This window comes from Lynx canadensis, chromosome C2, assembly GCF_007474595.2.
Source record: "Lynx canadensis isolate LIC74 chromosome C2, mLynCan4.pri.v2, whole genome shotgun sequence".
Taxonomy (NCBI): domain Eukaryota; kingdom Metazoa; phylum Chordata; class Mammalia; order Carnivora; family Felidae; genus Lynx; species Lynx canadensis.
In genome coordinates this window covers 60,843,451-60,867,050 of record NC_044311.2, presented here as the reverse complement: position 1 = coordinate 60,867,050, position 23,600 = coordinate 60,843,451, and the positions used below count along the sequence as shown (strand labels likewise).

The window sequence follows — 23,600 nt, the reverse complement described above, 5'->3', positions numbered from 1 at the left end:
TAATTTAGATATATACGTATACTTAAACACATATACATGTATTTTTTCCCCAAAATGACTCAAAGGTATGTTATTTTGCCACTGAGTACTGAATCTAATACAGATTGAGAGTTTAGAGCAACCAAATCATGGTATATGGAAGCTCATTTTTAGATTGAAGGATTATTTTATCTTTCTTCCTGTGGAGTTACCTTCTGCCAAGAAGCCCAGGATAGGAACCTGTGGCTCACCTAAAGTTCATAAAGTAGCAGTTGAAATGGCTCATGACGAGGTACAGGCTACAGTGAGTCACAATGACAAGATGTTGTTCTTGTATGCATGAAATGGTCTTGGGCTCTGGAAACGGGTAGGTAAACTTTACTTTCACTGGGCTCACTTGGAGCAGTGTTGTATTTGAGGAAGACCAACTGACACGGTGTATACAGTTGCTATATCGTATTAAGCCCCAAACTAGCATCTGCTACCCCGATGGCAATGGTCACAGAAACTGAGAACTTCGCATAATCCTGTTAGTAGAGTCTCCTTCACATAATCTTCGGGCCCGCTGAGAAGTCTCTTAGAAGCTAATTAGCAACTAGCCCCTCCTGATAGATCGGATCAGTTTACTAAAATTAGTAATTATGTACACCTCCAAATCCTTACACACACACACACACACACACACACACACACACACACACATCAACAAATGAATTTAGCTAAATCCTTAGAGAAGACTCATTGCTGGTGTGAAGTCCTTCTGTTCTTTAAACTATTTAGCAGGGAATTAACATTTCTTGGGTATAAATGTGTTGTACTCACATTAAATTATCCCATGTGGTCCACATAAAATATCAGCTAAGCCTGGTAACAACCCTAACAGTTAGTTATTATTATCTCTATTTATTTACTTTTAAATGTTTATTTATTTGAGAGCACACGTATGTGCATGTGTATGAGTGGGGGGGACGGGCAGAGAGAGAGAGAGAGAGAGAGAGAGAGAATCTCAAGCAGGCTCCACTCTGTCAGCACAGAGCCAGACACAGGCCTCATTCCCACACACCCATAAGATCATGACCTGAGCTGAAATCAAGAGTCAGTCACTCAAACGACTGAGCCACCCAGGCACCCCTTATTGTCCCTATTTAGAGGTACAGTAACTGAAGCTAAGGCTTAGACCTCCAATTGCACACCTACACTCTCCCTACCACAGTGTGCGATGAGTATAATATAATGGAATGAGTGAATTAATTCTAGTACCAGAAGATAAGTGGGAGCCACTGATAAAATGAGAATTAACTGTGAGGTTGAAGTTAATGCATATGTGCCTTTAAGTTTATATAAAAGATCACATACTTTCTTGTACATTTAATTTATTAAAGCTGGCATATAATAGAATTAATAAACATAAACCACATACTGATCAAGGCATAATGCTTCTTGAAACAAGTTGGGAATTTTTAATAGCAAATTCGTTTTTTTCTTTTTTTTAATTTAAAAAATTTTAATGTTTATTTTTTTATTTTTGAGAGAGAGAGAGAGAGACAGAGCACAAGTGGGAGAGGGACAAAGAGAGAGGAGACACAGAATCCAAAGCAGGCTCCAGGCTCTGAACTGTCAGCACAGAGCCCAACGTGGGGCTTGAACCCATGAACTGTGAGATTATGACCTGAGCCAAAGTCAGACACTTAACAGACTGAGACACCCAGGTGCCCCAATAAAAGCAAATTCCTAAATTTTAACCAAAGGTATGGCAAAAACTGGTTTTATTTTCAAACTTAAATCACTAAACAATCAATAATAGAGCTTCAGGTATATTATATAGTTGCTATTTTCATAAATTGGGAATATTCCTCAAATCTCCCAGTGCAGAGTGACATTATCAATGTGTAGAAAATTATAAAGGTTATTGTGTATGTTACTTTGGGGAAGAAAGTTTGTCGTCTTGTTTATGGTCTAGTTGTAATTCCATATTTTAGAATATAAAAAAGACTCATTTTGGTATTTATCAATCAAAACAGTTTCCTGTTCTTAGAAATAAAAAAAAATCACTAACTCATAGGAAGAAAATACTCTGAGATTCAGCTTTAAAATGTTTTAAACATAACATAATATAATAACATAAATATGCAGCCGATTGATGTCATTATAGAACAGTTTAAAATAAAACTTTTGGGGCGCCTGGGTGATGCAGTCTGTTAAGTGTCCGACTTCAGCCAGGTCACGATCTCGCAGTCCGGGAGTTCGAGCCCCGCGTCGGGCTCTGGGCTGATGGCTCAGAGCCTGGAGCCTGTTTCCGATTCTGTGTCTCCCTCTCTCTCTCTGCCCCTCCCCCGTTCATGCTCTGTCTCTCTCTGTCCCAAAAATAAATAAACATTGAAAAAAAAAATTTTTTTAAATAAAACTTTTGATCAACATTGACTTAGCTTTCAGAAACAGTTTGCAGTCTTGGCTCAAATGGAGTGGTTTTAGGATCAGATTTCTTTCTCCACACTTAAAATCTGGGTCACTGAAAATTTTCCACCTCTCTAAATGTTTGGGGCTAAAAATAATTTAACAAACAAAAGAATGATGGACTTCTGAGTAGTTCAAAGGGATGTATACCAATTATTTCTCAGAAAGTTAATTTAATTAAGTTAAAAGCCTAGACCAAAGTCTATTAAACACTTGACTACTTAGTTTTTGCTCACATGATACCTCACTTGATTTTTTTTTTATTAAGATGTTATATTTTTAGAGTAGTTTTAGGCTAACAACAAAATTAAGGGGAGGGTACAGAGATTACCTATATACTCCCTACCCTGAAACATGCATAGCCTCCCCCATTATCAACATCCCCAACCAGAGTGGTACATTTGTAACAGTTGATGAACCTACATTGACCTATCATAATCATCCAAAGTCCACAGTTAACATTAGGATTCACTCTCGGTGTTGTATATTCTGTGGGGTTTGGACAAATGCATAATGATGTATATCCACCATTATGGTATCATTCAGAGTAGTTTCACTGCCCTGAAAATCCTCTATCTTCTGCCCATTCTTCCCTCCCCCACTCCTCCAACCCCTGGCAACCGCTGCTTTTTTTACTGTCTCTACAGTTTTGTTTTTTCCAGAATTTGATGTATTTGGAATCATACAATATGTAACCTTTTTCAGAGTGGCTTTTCTCATTTAGTACTATGCATTTCCAGGTCTTTTCATGACGTGATAGCTCATCTCTTTTTAGTGCTGAATAATATTCTATTCTCCAGACATGCCTCAGTTTATTTATCCATTCACCCATTGAAGGACATCAACTGGGTTGCTTCCAAATATTGGCAATTATGAATAAAGCTACTATAAACATCTGTGCAGTTTTTTGTGTGGACATAATTTTCAGTTCATTTGGGTTAAGACCAAGGAGTGTGATTGCTGGATCATATAATAAGAATGTGTTCAGCTTGGTAAGAAACCACCAAACTGTCTTCCAAAGTGTCTGTCTGATGTTACATTCCCATCAGAAATGTATGAGAGTTCCTGTTCTAGATCCTTGCCGGCATTTGCTGCTTCAGTGTTCCAGATTTTGGCCATTCGAATAGGGTGTGTAGTGATACCTTGCTGTTTTAATTTTCATTTCCCTGATGACATATGATGTTCTTTTCATATGCTTATTTGCCATCTGTATCTGTATATCTTCTTTTGTGAAGAATTCAGTAAGGTCTTTGGCCCATTTTTAAGTTGGGTTGTTTTCTTATTAAATTTTAAGAATTTTTAAGACATATTTTGGATGAGTTCTCTATCAGATATATCTTTTGAAAATATTTTCTCCAAGTCTATGGCCTTTCTTCTCATTCTTTTCACATTGTATTTCACAGAGCAGAAGTTTTTAATTTTAATGAAGTCTGTGAATTCTTTCTTTCATGGGTTATGACTTTGGTGTTGCATCTAAAAAGTCATCTCCAAACTGAAGGTCATATAACTTTATTTCTATGTTATCTTCTAGAGTTTTATAGTTTTGTGTCTTACATTTAGGTCTGCAATCCATTTTGAGTTAATTTTCCTGAAGGGTGTAAGGTCTGTGTCTAGATTCGTTTTTAATCATGTGGATGTCTGGTTATTCCAGCACCACTTGTTATAAGTATTATCTTTTCTCTATTGTATTGCCTTAGACCTTTTTCAAAGATCTATTGACTATTTTATATGGGTCTATTTCTGAGCTCTCTGTTCCATTGATCTTTTTATCTGTTCTTATGCCAATAACGCACTATTTTGGTACTTACTGTAGCTTTATAGTAAGTCTTGAAGTCAGGTAGAGTTAGTCCTCCAACTTTGTTCTTGTCCTTTAATATTGTGTTAGCTCATCTGGGTATTTGGCTTCTCCATATAAACTTTAGAATCAGGTGGTTGATATCCACAAAATAATTTTCTGGTATTTTGATTGGAATTGCAAAGAATCTATAGATTATTTTTGGAATAATTGAGATCATAACAATATTGAATCTTCCTATCTTGGATCTTGGAATATCTCCATTTATTTATTTCTTCTTGATTTCATTGATTGGAGATTTGTAGTTTACCTTGTTTAGGTCTTATACATATTTTGTTAGATTTATATTCATCTCATTTTTCTGGTTACTGATATAAATGGTATTGTGTTTTTAATTTCAAATTCCACTTATTTGTTGTTGGTATATAGCAAAGCAATTGACTTTTATATATTTTCCTTGTATCCTGCAGTCTTGCTGTAATGGCTTATTAGTTCCAGGAGTTTATTTGTTGGTTCTTTCAGGTTTTCTACATAGATGATTATGTCATCTGTGAACAAAGATAATTTTATTGATTCTTTTCTAATCTTTAAACCTTTTATTTCCTTTTCTTGTCTTATTGCCTTAGCTAGAACTTTCATTATGATGTTAAAAAGCAATTGTGAGATATCTTATACCAGATCTTAGTAGGAAAGCTTCCAGTTTCTCACCATTGAGTGTGATGTCAGATGTCCATTTTTTTTTTTTGCAGATATTCTTTAGTAAGTTGAGGAAGTTCCCCTCTATTCTTTGTTTACCAAGTGTTTTTATCATGAATGGCCATTGAATTTTGTCAAATGCTTTTTCTACATGTATTGATATATCAATTAATTTTAAAAACAATTTTATTGTAACTGATATTGCCATATCCACTTTACAGATGGGGAGAGTAAGCCTCAGCACTGAAGTAACTTTCCAGCAGTACCTACAATTACTGGTGGAATTAGGGTTAAATCTGCAATTACTTGACTTGCTCTACAATATGCTTCCTCCCAGAGCTTACTATCAATCCTGACTCTTTGACTCTAAGGTAGTAGGAAAAGTAGATTTCTCATCATGAATCTCACCAAACTAAACAACCTATTAAATAGTAAAATATATACTTATTTGAAATATTATTACTTCAATTAATAATAATAATAATAATAATAATATAGTATTGTTCTCTTTATTCACAGATTTTGTATTTGTGAGCTTGCCTACTTACTAAAATTTATTTGTAACCCCAAAAATGAATCCTAAAAACACTTTCATGGTCATTCACAGACATGTACAGAGTGGCAAAAGGTTTCTGCCTCCAATGTTCATATTCCAGGATGAGGTCAAACAACATAACACTCTACCTTTTTATTCTAGCACTCACACTGCAAACAAGCGTCCTACTTGAGGTCTACAAATACCAAGTTCATTTTGCATTTTTTGTTTTTGTTGGTTATTTCACTGTTTAAAATGGTCCCCAAGTGTGGTGGTAAGGTTCTGATTAGTGTTCCTAAGTACAAGAAGGCTATGATGTGGGGTCACCTGGGTGGCTCAGTCTGTTAAGCATCTGACTTTGGCTCAGGTCATAATCTTGCAGTTTGTGGGTTTGAGCCCCGTGTCGGGCTCTGTGCAGACAGCTGAGCCTGGAGCCTGCTTTGGATTCTATGTCTCCCTCTCTCTCTCTCTCTACCCCTCTCAGCTCATGTTCTCTCTCTCAAAAATAAACATTAAGAAGGCTGTGAAGTGCCTTATGGAGAAAATACAGGTGTTAGATAAACTTTGTTCTATTGGTCATGAATTAAATATTAATAAGTTAACTTAATATGCTAAGTTAAGTGTCTTTCAACAGAAACACACAAAACAAATTATGAATTGATCAAGTGATGAAAATATTGTGACCAAAGGGTCGTAGAAACATAACTCTGTATTTCGTCTCTGAACTATGGTTCAGTAGCTGCTAATTTAGTATTTGCAAAGACTTTATAGAGCATAAGTGCCACTCATCACAGAAATCAAACATATGTGCTTTTACTGTAATGGTGTACTTGTAATTTCACTGTAATGGTGTATTTACCAAAGTGGACTGCTTGCTTATGGATTAAAGTTTCACTGTGGTATAATTTCACTGGCTGTGCTAAACTCTGTTCATCTATCTTCTGTCAACCACTATACTAGTTTCCTACTGATGTTATAACAAATTAGCACAGACATAGTGGCTCAAGCCACAAGTTTATTATCTTACTTTGGAGGTCAGAAGTCCAAAGTGGGTTCGACAGGGCTAAAATCAGGATGTGTCAGAATTGTCTTCCTTCTGGAGTCTCTAATGGAAACTCTGTTTCACCTTTTCCTGCTGCTGTAGGTGCTTGTCTTCCTTGGAACATAGCCCCGCGTTACTCTGACTGCTGCTTCCATCATGATATCAAATCATTGACTCTCCTGCCTCCCTTTTCCAGTTATAAGGACATTGGTTATTGAGAATGTCAGCTTGTAGCCCTGTCAGTTATTTGCTCCCCAGCCCAAATTAACTTAAGTATAGTTATAAAGTAAAAGACAATTTTTTTTTAAGCTGGGAAGACTTGCTGATTAGGTCCACATTTGGGTGTGGTATGGTACAATGCCCTAGTACTTACGATGCTTTCACTATCATCTTGTTTTCATTCCTATTTCTAGCCCTCAGAACCATGTCAAACTATTTGCATGTCCAGAGAAGAGTTTATGCAAAGAATGACAGAGATTGTTGGTTGGGGCACAAAGGAAGAATATGGGGAGTTCTTTGACAAAGTGGATGTGGCCCAAGATGGCTTCATTAACTGGGACAAGTTGACTTCATTTATGCTGTTAGCACTTCATGAGAACGATGAACGAGCAAAGGCAACTGTGGTTCCCCAGTGGAAAGACCTTGAACTCCTTCCAACGAAACACAAGGACATCATTCAAAAAGTAATTTTCTTAAAAAGTTCAAGTCGTTATCTGACCATCAGTAAAGAAGGTTTATTAGGAATCTGGGGAGAGAATTTAAAGCTCCAAGAAACATTTCCCATCACTTCAGATGCCACCAAGCTTAAACACCTGTGGGTGACAAGTATGGTTTCTCTGGAAAATATAAACAAGGTACCAAGTCTTTATAAATAAATTATTGCCTGTAAAAGGGGAAAAATGATAGGATGGGGCTCCTGATCAATATCAAGTATAACACCAGCAGGGACTGAGAGCTTCAGTCCCACTTTGTGCCTCTCATCTGATCTGGAGGGAATGCGAGTAGAGCCAGTGAGCTTCTCAATTTCCCAAACTGTTTTCTTCAGCTCCTTTAAAGGACACAGCTGACAGTGACTCAGATTCTTGGCTCTGTCCCAAATGTGGCCATGCTGCATTACTGGCTGGTAAGACGTTTCTGACTCCACAGTTTATGGTAGAATCATGGGTCTATATGAGGCGCTGAGAGGTTATTACAATGCATGGCACAACTCAGTGCAATCACAGGGAACTGCTTATCTGATTTTAACCACTGTTCAATTTCTTAATTCTGATGGGTAGGGCCCACTCAGTACAAATATCCTTATGCAACAGCCTATGAGCAAGATGATGTATTGAAAGGAAAATCAGTGTGTGAGGGAAGGATGAAGATAACTTAAAGATTCCATATTCTTAGTATTTTATATTAAGCAGATGATAAAATTCACTATGAAAATTAAAAAAAAAATCTTTTAACATGTATTCAGTTTTGAGAGAGAGAGACAGAGCATGAGCAGGGGAGGGGCAGAGAGAGAGGAAGACACAGTATCTGAAGCAGGCTCCAGGCTCTGAGCTGTCAGCACAGAGCCCGACGCAGGGCATGAACCCATGGACTGTGAAATCATGACCTGAGCCGAAGTCGGATGCTTAACCAACTGAGCTACCCAGGTGTCTCTACTATGAAAACTTTTAAATGCACATACAAGCAGAGATAACAGTATTTTTTTTAATTTGTTTTATTTTTTATTTTTTTAAATTTACCTCCAAATTAGTTAGCATATAGTGCAACAATGATTTCAGGAGTAGATGCCTTAGTGCCCCTTACTCATTTATCCCATTCCTCCTCCCGCAACCCCTCCCGTAACCCTCAGTTTGTTCTCCATATTTACCAGTCTCTTCTGTTTTGTCCCCCCTCCCTGTTTTTATGTTATTTTTGTTTCCCTTAAGTTCATCTGTTTTGTCTCTTAAAGTCCTCATATGAGTGAAGTCATATGATTTTTGTCTTTCTCTGACTAATTTCACTTAGCATAATACCCTCCAGTTCCATCCACGTAGTTGCAAATGGCAAGATTTCATTCTTTTTGATTGCCGAGTAATACTCCATTGTATATATACCACATCTTTATCCATTCATCCATCAATGGACATTTGGGCTCTTTCCATACTTTGGCTATTGTTGATAGTGCTGCTATAAACATGGGGGTGCATGTGTCCCTTTGAAACAGTGTACCTGTATCCCTTGGATAAATGCCTAGTAGTGCAATTGCTGGGTCATAGGTAGTTCTATTTTTAGTTTTTTGAGGAACCTCCATACTGTTTACCAGAGTGGCTGCACCAGCTTGCATTCCCAGAGATAACAGTATTAAGAACCAATATCTACCCTTTGCCATTTCCAGTTCACAGCCAGTCTAGTTAGATCTATATCTCCCCTCTTTGAAATCCAAAACATGCAATTGTTTAATCTGTAAATATTTCATAAAAAATTTCCTTTTTTTTTAGCATAACCATGATACCACGATCACATTTAATAACAATTACAATAATTCCTTATTCTCAAATATCCAGTCAAATACACATTTTCTTTTCTTGTAATTTTTTAATAGTTTGTTAATTCCTCATTTGATAGTTTATTTGAATCACAATCTGAGTAAGATCCAAACCATTGTGAATTGTTGATATGTCTCTTTTGATCTATGTGTTTTTCTCCACCCCTTCTTTATTATTGCATTGTTTTGTTATTGCTATTCTGTTTTTGTAAGAGAAACTGGTGTTTGTTCTTTAAAGTGTCTCAGTCTGGATTTTGCAGACTGTGTTTAGAGGGGGTGGTTTTACATGTCTCCTTGTTCCCCATATTTCCAGTAAATTGGTAGTCAAATCTAAAGCCTTGATCGGTTTCAAGATGGTTTGTTCTGGAATAGGTGTTCCTCAATCAGGAGGCACAAAATGCCTGGTCTCTCTCTTCTTGTGATGTTGACAGTTATAGCTGATTATTCCTTGATCTATCAATTTATTAGGGGTTGCAAGAGGATGACATTCTAATTCCATCATTTCTACTTTCTTCAACGTTTATTTTATTTTTGGGGCAGAGAGAGACAGAGCATGAACGGGGGAGGGGCAGAGAGAGAGGGAGACACAGAATCGGAAACAGGCTCCAGGTTCTGAGCCATCAGCCCAGAGCCCGACGCGGGGCTCGAACTCACGGACCGCGAGATCGTGACCTGGCTGAAGTCGGACGCTTAACCGACTGCGCCACCCAGGCGCCCCTCTACTTTCTTTATAAGCTGGAATACCTCTATAAAAAGAAATTCCACCTGTCAATTATTTAGTTATAATGTAGTACAAATCATAGAACAAAGGCAGGATGAATGGCTAATTCTTTCCTTCTATTTGCCAGTGTTCAAAATCCTCTAAAGACAAAAAATGAGCAAAACTATCATTATTGTTATCAATATCATCACAAACTCATGAGTTTAAGCAATTTTATTTGCTTCAGTCCACTGAGTTGCTAACTCATCCTTAAAATTGTACCATCTTTATACACTGGAATGAATACAAGTCAGCTTCTGAGTCTTTTCTGCTATAACTGTGTTAGTCTTTGAAAGCTTCTTTGTTTTCTGGTGTGACAAGCTGTTCCAGGATCATCTTGCATATTTATTATGCCAGAGCCAGAATCCTCCATGTTTCCAAAAACCCAGGGTTTTTGTAAGTGGGAAATGGTAGGCTCTACTGCCTTGAACGTAAAGAATCATCATCATCCTTAACTTCCAACGTGATGCACCCTGCTCTATTAATCTTCTCGAGATCACCATGAAGTGGACATTGTTCCTACTTTAAGAATGAGAGACTATGGGGCGCCTGGGTGGCTCAGTCGGTTGAGCGTCCGACTTCGGCTCAGGTCACGATCTTGCGGTCCGTGAGTTCGAGCCCCGCGTCAGGCTCTGGGCTGATGGCCCAGAGCCTGGAGCCTGCTTCCGATTCTGTGTCTCCCTCTCTCTCTGCCCCTCCCCCGTTCATGCTCTGTCTCTCTCTGTCTCAAAAATAAATAAATGTTAAAAAAAAAAAAAAAAAAGAATGAGAGACTAGGCAAGGAGAGGTTGTGGAATTTGCCCCAGGTCACACAGAATGCATGTTGTAAGATTTGTATACAGAGGCAGCTTGATTTCAGAACCTGTGTTTCAGAGTCTTTGCTGCCTCTAGAGTGGTAGCTGGACATCATCACATCCAGTCTCTTCTTGCTAAGGATCTGGTGTTAATGTTAACTATATGGGTTACAAGATGGTTCAAGCCCAGATTTTCTTTTATATCTGTGTGCAGCATTCTGTTATTATCATGCAATGTTTATGTTGTTATGTTGTGTAATGATTATGTTGCATTGTTTCTTCTTTCCAGGACTGATAACTAAATCTTAGCCTTTCCTTTGCACTTTTGCAACATAGAAGTTTAAAGAGGGTTGCTTTTTTCTTCTTTCCTCAAAGAGCTTTATTGAGATGTAATTATACAAAATGCACCGCACATACTAAAAATACCCAAGTTGACAGATTTTAATACATTTGTCTACTGTGAAAAATCAACAGTACAATGAAGATAATGAACATAATCGTCACGCTCAAAAATTTCCTTGTGCCCTTTTGTAATCTCCTGTCCAACCTCTCCCATCTCTCCTTGTCAGGTAGCCACTGATATGCTGTCACCATACAATAGTTAGCATTTTCTAGATTTGTATATAATTTACATCATATAGTGTATACTTGTTTTGGTCTGACTTCTTTAACTTGGCATGTCATTGGATATATCAGTTTATCTTTTTATTGTGTAATATTCCACTATGTGGATATAACATATCCTTACCAACATTTGGTATGATCAGGGCTTTCTTACCCACTTAATTTTGGCCATTTTAATAGGTTTGTATTTGATCTTATTGTGGTTTTAATTCACATTTCCCTAATGACTAATAATATTGAGCTTATTTTCATATACTGATTTGCTACCTGTATATCCTCTTTGGTGAAATGTCTGTTCAAATCTTTTGCCCATTTTGTTGTTGGTTTTATTTCACTGAGTTTTGAGAGTTCTTTATATATTCTGGATATATACATTTATCAGATGGATGATTTACAAATACTGTCTTACAGCACATGTTTTATCTTTGTATTTTCCTAACACTGCTTTTGGTAGTATCATTTTCAGATTGTTCATTACTAGTGCATAGAAAAAAATAGATTTTTAAAAATTATCTTATATCCTGCAACTACACTGAACTCATTTACTGGTTTTGATCATTTTTTGTTGCTGTTATTCTTTAGGATTTTCTGTGTTTACGATTATGTCATCTACTAACAAAGATAGTCTAACTTCTTCCTTTCCAAACTGGATGCTTTTATTTCTTTTTCTTGCCTACTTTCCCTTTCTGGAAATTGCAGTGTGGTATTGAATAGTAGTGGTGAGAGTGAACATCGTCATCATGTTCCTGATCTTAGGGAGAATACATTCAGTTTTCCACCATTAAGTATGATATCAGTTGTGGGTTCTTTGTATCAAGTTCAAGATGTTTTCTTCTATTCCTGGCTTGTTGAGCATTTTTATCATGAAAATGTGTTAGAATTGGTCAAATGCTTTTTTTGGATATATTGAGAGAATCATATAGATTTTGTCCTTTATTTTATTAATAGAGTGTGTTACGTTGATTGATATTTGTATGTTAAAGTAGGCTTGCTTTATGGTATAAATATCAGTTGGTCATGGTATGTAATGGTTTTTATATGTTGTTGGATTCTCTTTGCTATTGTTTAATTGACAATTTTTGCATCTATATTCATTAGGGTTCTTGATATGTAGTTTTCTTGTATGTTTTTGTGTAGTTTGGTGTTAAGATGGTATTGGCTTCATAAAATGATTTTGGAAAAGTTGCCTCCACTTTATTTATTTATTTATTTTTTGTTTTTTGAAGAGTTTGAGAAACATTGTTGTTAATTCTTTAAATGTTTGGTCGCATTTATTAGTGAAGCCATCTGGGCCTGGGATTTTCTTTGTGACAATGTTTTTGATTACAATTCAATTTTGTTGTTTTACTGATATGTTTGCTGAGATTTTCTATTTGGTCTTGAGTTAGTTTAGGTACTATTTTTGTTTTCAGAAATTTGGAATTTCATCTAGGTCGTCTACTTTGTTGGCATGCCATTGTTTATGATATTCTCTTATAATCTCCTTTTATTTTTATCAGGTCGATAGCAGAATACACTTTTATTTCTGATTTCAATGATGTGTATTTTCACTCTTTTTTATCTTGGGTTAGTTTAGCTGAAGTTTGGTCAATTTTATCAACAAATGTATTGACACTTTTAAAAATAGTTTTGAGATTTTATCTAACTTGTGAAGGCTACTTACAGAGTTTTTATCAACTGATTTTTGTGAAAGACTCTGCTTGCTTTATAAAGCATAATTTGTAAAGCTTCTGGTATGACTGTGTGATGCTCTAGACCTCTGTTTTTGTCTTTCCTTTGTGATTAATCATCTCGTCTCCCATGGATGGATGAGGTTGGCAGTTTTGTGAAGTGGAGATACAGAGGAAAATATGTTCAAATGCCTTTAACAGGAAGAACTTTTTCTTGGCTAGAGTCCAAAGTTAGAATAAAGTCCACTTGTGCCGCCATGCTGTGCCTCTATAATACTGTTAGTGACCTGAAGGGAACAGTGTCTGATTTGGGGCTAAGAGTCGCATGTCTCCTTTGTATACTGATTTCACTAAATTCATCAGAAAAAATACTTTCTGTATTTCTGTATTTCTTGAACAAATATTTTCTATTTGTTACTTTAGATAGCAGTGGCTTTTACGAGTAAAGAGATTTGTTTCTATGATCTGCTGTCCAAAGGAGAATTTCCTTGTCAATATAAACTCCAAGGCCTGAAGGGAACACCGATTTGTATGGAATATTGGTATGACGTCCTTGATGCCAATGAATCGATTCTTTCTTTTGGGGACATAACTGGAAAGGTAAGCGAGGGAAGGAAAAGTTGAACACTATGGATTTAATCAGCAAACTGTAGCTCAACACAGAAATAGAATACAACGAGTGTGACCTCCTAATTGAGCTACACTACAAATTATAAAGCCACACCTGCTGGGCGTGGAAAAGAAGGATTAGGTCACAGTTCCCTTTCTTGCGTATGAAAAACAGTCTTCATGTGGTTTTCTTGTCTATGTGTAGTCTCATTTTCCTTATTTAGAAAGAAATTGTAATTTTTTTTCACCAAACGATGCTTGATCTCTTAGGTCCCAGTTTTAATAAACATCAAATTTTAAATGCCCAAAATTATCTCTTATAACTCTTTCAAATTAATTATCCTGATTTTCATTTAAAAGCCTCCTCTGTACCAGCTCCCTGGGCAGTGCTTGTTTCCTGCATCACTTAACAAAGGGATAGATGCATTAGAGAGGGCAGCACAAAAACCCGGACATTGGATGCAATGACTCCTCTATCACATTCCACCTGTCCGCTAAAAAAATTATTATTTGTTGAATGCCCATGAACTCTGAAGTGGTCTAATTTGAACAATTTCCTTTCCTAATTGTGAAAGCTTTTCACTCTTTGTGTTTTTAATCACAAGTGTATCATAAAAGCAAATAATGAACTGCCCTTGGTAATTGCTTTACCAACATTATAGTTGTTTTGTCTTTTAGTATGACTGCCTGCATCCTTTAAATAATATTGAGGAAATTCCCATTAATTCAATACCTATTCCTTATTAATCTTAAAGAACATAGATTTTTTTTTCCAACAATGATCCTGCCCATTTTTGTTTTCCTTTCAATATCTCTCTCAAGGTTCAAGCAATTGTTTTCACGACGGCCTTGATTTCCCTGTTTGAGCGTCCTGCTAATGCACATGAAGACGAAGAAGCCACTGTGACTATTAACTGGGCAGAGCTGCTCTCTGGATATCACAAATGTTGCTATATATTACAGCATAATCTTCATCATGGAGATTGGGTCAGGCAAGGTACTCAATTTGAACAGTAATGAAAGAAATGGTCACCTTTGACGTCTACATTTACATTTTTTGTTGAAAATGTTTCCCATAAAATGTTAGTCTCACAACCAATAATTGGTTCTCTGGAAGTTTGGGCCTGGATTGTCAGCTATCTCCTGCACACTAACAGTTCTTTCTTTCTTTTCTTTCCTTCTAAAATTTCATGCAATTAGTTCAGGTGAACTGTGCATTGAAGACATCTCAAGAGAAGGGAAAAAATTATCATAGAATCCATTTAACTTCAACCCAACTCTGATCCTAAAAGTCTCATCTAGGGGCACCTGGGTGGCTCTGTCGGTTAAGCGTCCAACTTCGGCTCAGGTCATGATCTCACGGTTCGTGGGTTCGAGCTCCTCATCCCGCTCTGTGCTGACAGCTCGGAGCCTGGAGCCTGCTTCACATTCTGTGACTCCCTCTCTCTCTCTCTCTCTGCCCCTCCCCTGCTTGCACTCTGTCTCTGTCTCTCTCAAAAATAAATAAAACGTTAAAAAAATTTTGTTTCTAAGTCTCATCTAGCCACATCCATGGCTGCTTAGTGAAAGAATGCAACAAGTGCCCTCAAAACCACTCCTTTGTTTTCTTCATGTTTTCATGAAATTATATTCTTTTGATTGTCTTCAAAAAGGATCTTCTTTTTTTCCTGTTTGTTGATATAGTGACTGGGTTCGTCTGATCTACAGTACTTGGGTAGTATTTCTCTGTGTGACAGATTATGTCATAAAATAGCATCTACAGAAAGCCAGAAAATTCCTAATACCTTGTCGTCAATCAGTTTATTAGTTTCACAGTATATATAACTTATACAAAGTTTGCCTCTGGTCCAGGATCTACATGTGCAATATCTGTTCTGATATCTCTTGGGTCCTAGTATCTACTAGACTATGGTAACTTTCTCACTTTTAAATTGCAACATTAAATTATGCCCATTGAAAGGAATGGAAACTAACAGTCTCTCTTTGACTATTATCTTATAGGTCTATTCCTAATATACTTTGAAGGAGAGATAGTCAAAATGGACCCAGCTCTTGGCCCTTTTAGTATTTTTACCCTCTTTTTTTTTTTTTTAAATTTTTTTTTTCAACGTTTTTATTTATTTTTGGGACAGACAGAGACAGAGCATGAACGGGGGAGGGGCAGAGAGAGAGGGAGACACAGAATCGGAAACAGGCTCCAGGCTCCGAGCCATCAGCCCAGAGCCTGACGCGGGGCTCGAACTCACAGACCGTGAGATCGTGACCTGGCTGAAGTCGGACGCCTAACCGACTGCGCCACCCAGGCGCCCCAGTATTTTTACCCTCTTTGGAGTTTAGAAGGTTGCAACTAATTCTTTAATTCATGGCCCACAATAGTAATATCCCACAAGATGGGAACTATAGGTTCTATATTTTTTTTCTTCACTATAAATCGTATCACATCTTTGATACCTTCTGCCCATCCTTTAATTCTGGCATGATATTGAATGTAGGAAAGACAGAAGATGATGTTTTTTGGTTATCTCCTCTGTGTTGCAGGCACAAAATTGTGTGTTATGTTTGTATAACATGGATATAAGAATCACAGTACTAGAAACTGCAGGGAGCTATTGCAGCTGCTTCCAAACAAGCATGGTAATTGAAATATACTAGACATGCAATGTTACATTAGGTTCAAGTGTACAACATAGTGATTCCACAACTCTGTATGTTACACTGTGTTCACCACAAGCGTAGCTATTATCTGTCACCATACAACCTATTACAATATCACTGACTATATTCCCCACACTGTACCTTTTATTCCTGTGATTTATTCATTCCATAACTGGAATCCTGTGTATCCCACTCCTCTTCATCAGTGTTACCCATACCTCATCCCCAGCAACCATCAGTTTGCTTTCTGTCTTTATGGATGTTTCTGCTTTTTGTTTATGCATTCATTTTGTTTTTTAGATTCCACATAAAAGTGAAATTATAGGGTATTTGTCTTTCCCTATCTGATTTATTCCACTTATTATAATACCCTCTAGGTCCATCCATGTTGTTGCAAATTGGAAGCTCTCATTGTTTTTTATGGCTGAGTAGTATTCCATTGTGTGTGTGTATGAGTGCATGTGTATATACGTATGTATATATGTATACCCGTGTGTATATATATATATGTATATATGTCACCTCTTCTTTATTTTCCATATCTGGGCTATTCTAAATAATGCTACCATAAACATAGAAGTGCATATATTTTTTTGAATTAGTGTTTTTGGGTTTGGGGGGTAAATACCTAGTAGTAGAATTACCTGATCATGGTATTTCTATTTTAATTTTTTGAGGAAACTCCATCCTGTTTACCAATTTATATTCCCACTAACAGTGCATGAGGGTTCCTTTTTCTCCACGTCCTCACCAATATTTGTTGTTTCTGGTCTTTTTAATTCTAGCCATTTGATAGGTGTAAGGTGATATCTCATTGTGGTTTTGATTTGTATTTCCCTGATGATTAGTAATGTCAAGCATCGTTTCATGTGTCTGTTTGCCATCTGTGTGTCTTCTTTGGAAAAAAATGTCTATTCATGTCTTCTGCCCATTTTTTAACTGGATTATTTTTGGGGTTTTTTCCTGTATTGAGTTGTATTAGTTCTTTATATGTTTTGGATGCTAATCCCTTGTTGGATATATCATTTGAAAATACCTTTTTCTAGTCAGTAGATTGCCTTTTCATTTTGTTGATGGTTTCCTTTGCTGTGAAAAAGCTTTTTATTTTGGTGTAGGTCCAGTAGTTTATTTTTACAAGCATGTTATTTTAATACATAAAACAAACACCAGATAGACTATAGTAATAAAGTACTAGTTCTTAAAATCTACTTGTAGTAGGTTTCCTCAAGATTAGTGTATTATTTGAGTTCCATGACCTTAAATTACTATGAATAAATACAGAGAAGTAGCTAAAAGAATTTTGTTATTGAAAAGATTGGGGATATAACAAGTAAAGTTTTCAATTTGATATTATATTTTCTGAATATGAGTAGTATCTAAATACTCTCTTCACTTTCAGTGAGAGAATGAACAGTTTCCACTCTAGACCCTGTCATAGTTTCATTTAAACCTCTCTAAATTCAACTCTGCTGGTAACTGCTTATAAGCATTTGTCTGTTAAGTTGCAGGACAAGGAGTTTTCTGTAGGTTCAAGTGAAATCATTGCTCATCGTGTTTCCAAAATATCATTCTAATCTTTGGTTCCCTCATCTAGTGGCAAAAGAACATGGAAACTTAGTTTAGTATCAACACTGTAATTCATGTTTATGAACTAAGCAATCCAACTTTGGAGTCTGGCCTCTGAATCACTGCAATTAGGAACTGGCTACAAAAACATTTTACATATGAAAGAAATATCAAGGATGTTTACTATCTTATTAGGATTACATATTTCTTAGCTCTGTGAATCAAAACTCATTGTAATTAAGTGATTAATTTTTGGAAAAATAGCCGAAAAAATATATTTACATTAGTCAGTTTATTTAAATTGTGGACTCAATGTGTAAATCAATCAACAATTATTTATTTGTCTTTTATGTGCTCTAAACTGTTTTAGGCCTTGGAGACTGTAGAAGAAAGATTAATTATAACCCTCAAGAAACTTAGTATAGGAATAAGAGTTAAAGACTCATGTAAAATAACTTATTAGAACATTGTACAATGGTACTGAAAATTAGCTACTAAACCACATAAATGAGATATTAACTCCCATAGTAATTCTTAAGCAGCAAACATTATGAGGAAAGCTTCAAGAGTAGTTGGTGCTACTCAAAGGATGGATAGGTGGAGGGAAAAAGAACACAGAGAACATGAGTAAAGGGAGACAAGCAGACACAATGAAGGGAAGAGAAATGGACATGAATAGATGAGAGGCTGAGTATTGAGCAAATACAAGTGAGTAGGTCTAATAGGGACATATGTTGGAAATCTTGGCAACTAGCCCTATTTACACTTGATAGAAAATGAAACAGTGAAGCATTGAAGGTTTTTGAGGATACTTGGAAGACCTAATGCACGCAACATTTAGGAATGGTTTCTTTGATAGTTCTGTTTGGCATAGGTTGGAGGACAAAGAAAGACACTGCAATCAGACTGGCTAATTATAAGGCTTTTGATGATGAGAAAGTGGAAATGATAAAGCAAGCAAGGAAGGAGGGAAATAAGCAACCTTCTGAAACAGGAATCTTCAGGACTTGAGGTCTGAAAATTTGAAATGATGAGCCATTTTAGAATGTCCCACAAAGACATCAGTTTCCAGGTGGGGAATATTCTATTTGCAGATTGCAGATGCCCTGGTCCTACCCAGTGCTCATATTCTTCTCCATTCACGTTCTCAATGTGGACTACCTCTGAAGGATTCCCTTATTCTGGGATATTCCAGATCCTGCCACCAAAGCAGAGTCTTACTTGCCAGTTTTGACCCCGAAACTTCCCTTACCTTTACCAAACTCCTTATTTTGCTGTTTCTTGTAATTCATATGGACTTTGCCTTACATGATTTTCAGGGTTCTCAATTTGAGCTATGCTCCTGGCTTCTTAAAAATCTTGCTTTCAGGGACGCCTGGGTGGCTTGGTCAGTTAAGTGTCTGACTTCGGCTCAGGTCATGATCTCACGGTCCGTGAGTTCGAGCCCCGCGTTGGGCTCTGTGCTGACCGCTCAGAGCCTGGAGCCTGTTTCAGATTCTGTGTCTCCCTCTCTCTCTGCCCCTCCCCTGTTCATGCTCTGTCTCTCTCTGTCTCAAAAATAAATAACTGTTAAAAAAAAAATTGAAAAAAAAATCTTGCTTTCAGATGCAGCTCAATCTGTGAAGGAATCCTAAAAATTTCTGTACCTACATCACAACTTTTGTCCTGCCTGTCATAACTCTTTCAAACCAGAGGAAATTTGGATGTATCACATGCAAATCACATGTATACATAAACTGAAAGCTAAACGATCTTCTTAGGGCGTATGATAGGTTTTTTATTCTCCATAGTGTCTACTGTAACACATGGTACCATGTTTTGCCCTATTTTCCCTTTCTCACTGTTTTTAAGTAACTTACTTGTGATGTGCTTCAGTTTATTGGTGTGTGTGTGTGTGTGTGTGTGTGTGTGTGTGTGTGAGAGAGAGAGAGAGAGAAAGAGAGAGAGAAAAAGAGAGAGAGTGTGTGTGTGTTTACACTGCTTAGAATTCATTGAAATTCTTGGATATATGGGTCTATAGTTTTTATTAAATTTGGAAATTTTTCTATTGTTATTTTTCCCAAAATTGTCTGACCCCTTCCTTTTTTTTTTCTGGGGCTCCCATTATGTGTGTGAAGTATCTTAGATGTTTCATATTATCCTGAAATAAGCTTTTTTTTTTTCTGGGGCTCCCATTATATGTGTGAAATATCTTAGATGTTTCATATTATCCTGAAATAAGCTTTATACATGTTTATTCAGTCTTTTTAAAATTTATTTTAAATCACTATGTTTTAGTTTAGTTAGATTTTCTTTCTATGTCTTTGAGTTTCTGTTTCTTTTCTTCTGAGATATTGCAGAATGGTTTCAGAGGATGGGGCTGCCTCTCTGGTTCACGTGGGCCAGATCGCCCCAACCTAGCTCTGAAGGGATGATGGCTCTGCAGAGAGTCATGGTGTAGCCACACCCAGCGGAGCCAGCACAGCGGTGGGACCCCCTCAGAGAGCTGCAGCATAGGTGGACAGCAGCACCAAGCCATGGGAATAGCATGGCCATTCCAGTGGATTTGGAAGGGAGAGCATCAAGCCAAAGAGAATTATTCTTGAGTGTTAAGGTTTCACAGAGTTTTCTTGGTTAGACTTTGTATTTACTTAGTATCTAGTACCCCTTTATTCTTTCCTATTTCTCCTCTTTGGAATGGGAATGCTTACCATATGCCTGTTCCACCACTTTTTTGGAAGCACACAACTTGTTTGATTTCTTGAGTTCACAGCTTGGAAAAAAAATTTCCCCAGGATGAATTGTATCCCAAGTCTTTGTATCTGATTTAGATGAGACTTTGAACTTAGACTTTAGAGTTGATGCTGGAATAAGTTAAGACTTTTGAGACTATTGGGATGTAATTTGCTTTCAAGAAGGACGTGGATAGGGGAGGGGCAGAATGTTAGGGACTAAATGTTTGTGTCCATTTCCAAATTCATATGTTGAAATCCTAAGCCCCATATGATGGTATTAGAAGGTAGTGCCTTTTGGGGCGCCTGGGCGACTCAATTGGTTGAGCAATCGACTTCAGCTCAGGTCACGATCTCACCATTCGTGAGTTCAAGCCCCACGTCGGGCTCTGTGCTGACAGCTCAGAGCCTGGAGCCTGCTTCAGATTCTGTGACTTCCTCTCTGCCCCTCCCCCACTCATGCTCTGTCTCTCTCTGTCAGAAATAAATAAACATTAAAAAAAATTAAAAAAAAAAGAAGGTAGTGCCTTTCAGAGGTGGCTAGTATAGCTCTCATGAATAGAATTCATGCTCTTATAAGATACCTCAGAGAGTCTCTCACTTCTTTCCCATGTGAGGATGCAGCAAGAATTTGGCCACCTATGAACCAGGAAATGGGCCCTTACCAGACACTGAATCTGTTAGCGCCTTGATCTTGGACTTCCCAGTCTCCAAAACTGTGAAAAATAAATTTTTGTTGTTTAAGCTACCTGGTCTGTATATTTCATTATAGCAGCCTGAATAGATTAAGACACTGGATAAATACTACTGAAAAATATTTCAAAAGGAAAGAGAGATACCAAAAGAAATCTTGCTCATTATTAGTAGATTTAAAAAAAAATAGGGGGCTTTTTATGGTTAAAAAAGTGATTGGGGTAAAAAAGATTGCAAATAGTATATAGTTTAATACTATGTGAATCAATATTGAGGAAAATGGATAGGGGAGAAGGCAATTTAAAAAGTATATAGAGTCTAGAAAGGTGAAGAGTTTATAACATTTTCTCTTATTTCAAATTTAATTTTTCTTAAAAATAATTTTTTTTAGCGTTTATTTATTATTGAGAGACAGAGAGAGACAGAGCATGAGCAGGGGAGGGGCAGGGGGAGACACAGAATCTGAAGCAGGTTCCAGGCTCTGAGCTGTCAGCACAGAGTCCGACACGGGGCTCGAACTCACAAACTGCGAGATCATGACCTGAGCCAAAGTTGGACGCTTAACCGACGGAGCCACCCAGGAGCCCCTCTTATTTCAAATTTTAGATTTGAAGCCCAAAGTACCTGTGAAAGAAGGACCTAATTCAGTCCTAACCAATGAATGAATGCCTGTTCCCAGATTTAGCAGTAGCTATTAGAAGTTTAAATACAACTTTTTTTATTTGCAGCTCAGTTATTTCAGTATGAGGAGAAGGAAAGAAATATTAAAATAATGAAGCAGGGAGAGGAGGGCAGGAAGGAATAAAAAATAGAACAGTGGGCCTAATAGTGATCCCTGGTCCACAAGACTTAACCTGCCAGGAGCAAGCAACCAACAGTTGCTTTCATTTGATATATAATTTTTTTTTTTTTTTTTTACCCCAGCGACATGAATCGATACTGTTAGAACTCCTCAAGAAATATTTTTTGCTGATTTTATTCTTAGTGTGAGAAGAGAATATACAATTGGGGAAAGAAAGAAATAGATGAGCAAGTATGGTAATAATGTTTCATTGAAGCCAAGGATAAAATATTTATAAAACTGAAATGTCAAAGGAAAAACTTAGAGTCAGACATAAGAGTATTAACTTACTGCTTCATGATAAGGTTCAGATTTCTATTTTAAAACTTTGAAGGAGAAATATTTTCATCTTGTCTGAGTGGTTCTGTGTCACATTTTAATAGAAAAATAATTACATTCTGAAAATGCTTGTAAAGTACAGAGATTTTATGCAATAGGGGCAAGACATAAATGTCTTAAATCTGAGAGAAGTTTTCCTTTTTTGGTCCTAAGTAATTGTCTCCTCTTATAGACAATATCATTGGAAACCTTGGAAACCATAGACTGGCAGTATAGCTTTTGAAAAAGTGAGCACTAAATTGCCAATAATAAAAAAAAGCATTGATTTTTTTTTTTTATTACGTTGAAAGGTGTTTTGTCTCCTTTGTTTGGCCATGGCTGGAAGAAGGTACAAAACAGTTTGGACTGATAACAAAATCACTAATTGCTGCACTAATTAATAGAGGTGTGCCAGAGAATTGAGAATACAGCTACCAGGCTACATTTCCTTAGGAAGCCTTTATAATTGATAGAGATGAAGTTTGGAATAAGGGCTACATTTAGTCTCTTGTTGTGCTTTGTTCCACTGCTCTGCATCTAAATCAGTCCAGACAAAAAGAGGGTGCCTTCCTGAGTTAGCTAGAACACCGTGTCCTTCCTATCAGTTCTCTCACTGTGTTTAAAGCTGTCGAAATCAGCTTTGAGCTGGTAGCCTAGGTTTGAAGAGGTCTCTTCCTGCAGCCTGTTGAACAGCGTGTTGGGCGTTAAGTCCATTTGTATCATGGGCATGGGCGTCCAATCAGCATTTTGAAAAGTCATTAGATTAATTGCATTATTATTTTTTAATGTGCCCATCAGTACTGAGTTAGATGCATTTTGAGTTTTAAAAACGAAATAGGGTGATTCTTTCTGTCCTTCTTACAATGGTAGCTGGTCAGAATATAGGCGGCCATGTGGTGGTCTCAGAGAAAGGGACTCAAACTTCAAAATAAGAAATGCAACTGAAAACCAACTCTCTCAAGCAAGAGATCATCAAAGAAAGTTCAAGGTAGGGTGTTTTCCTAAAGCCGTATGACTCCTAAAGTAAAAAAGCTTGGAAAATGTTAAGAGTTCTTAGAAATGGCCCCATTTTCTACTCTGCTACAGCTTGTACCTGTTGGCAGAGGATATCAGGTGGCCTCATTCTAGCTTATTTCAACTTCACCTAATGGCATTACTTACTTGGTTTTTAGGGATCACATTCCATTTTCAGATCACTTTCCTCACCTTAACTAATTGCCATTACACAGGGTCATCCTGACAGTACACCCACGAGAACAGAACAGGGATCAATGGCAGTTCGCTTAACGCCTTTTTTATGACTAAGTGGCAAAGAGCGGAAGCATGGAAAGTGAACA

The 23,600-nt window shown here is 37.0% G+C and overlaps 1 protein-coding gene across 3 annotated transcripts in view; it reads left to right on the top strand.

Moving 5' to 3' along the window:
• WDR49 (WD repeat domain 49) overlaps positions 1-23,600 on the top strand; it is a 142,410-nt gene that overhangs the window by 18,331 nt on the left and 100,479 nt on the right. For all 3 annotated transcript variants that reach the window (XM_030328718.1, XM_030328717.1, XM_030328716.1), the window contains 3 exons: positions 6,915-7,355; positions 13,294-13,470; positions 14,302-14,476. In XM_030328718.1, coding sequence (XP_030184578.1) covers positions 6,915-7,355; positions 13,294-13,470; positions 14,302-14,476 — 793 coding nt within the window. The remainder of the gene's footprint in view (positions 1-6,914; positions 7,356-13,293; positions 13,471-14,301; positions 14,477-23,600) is intronic.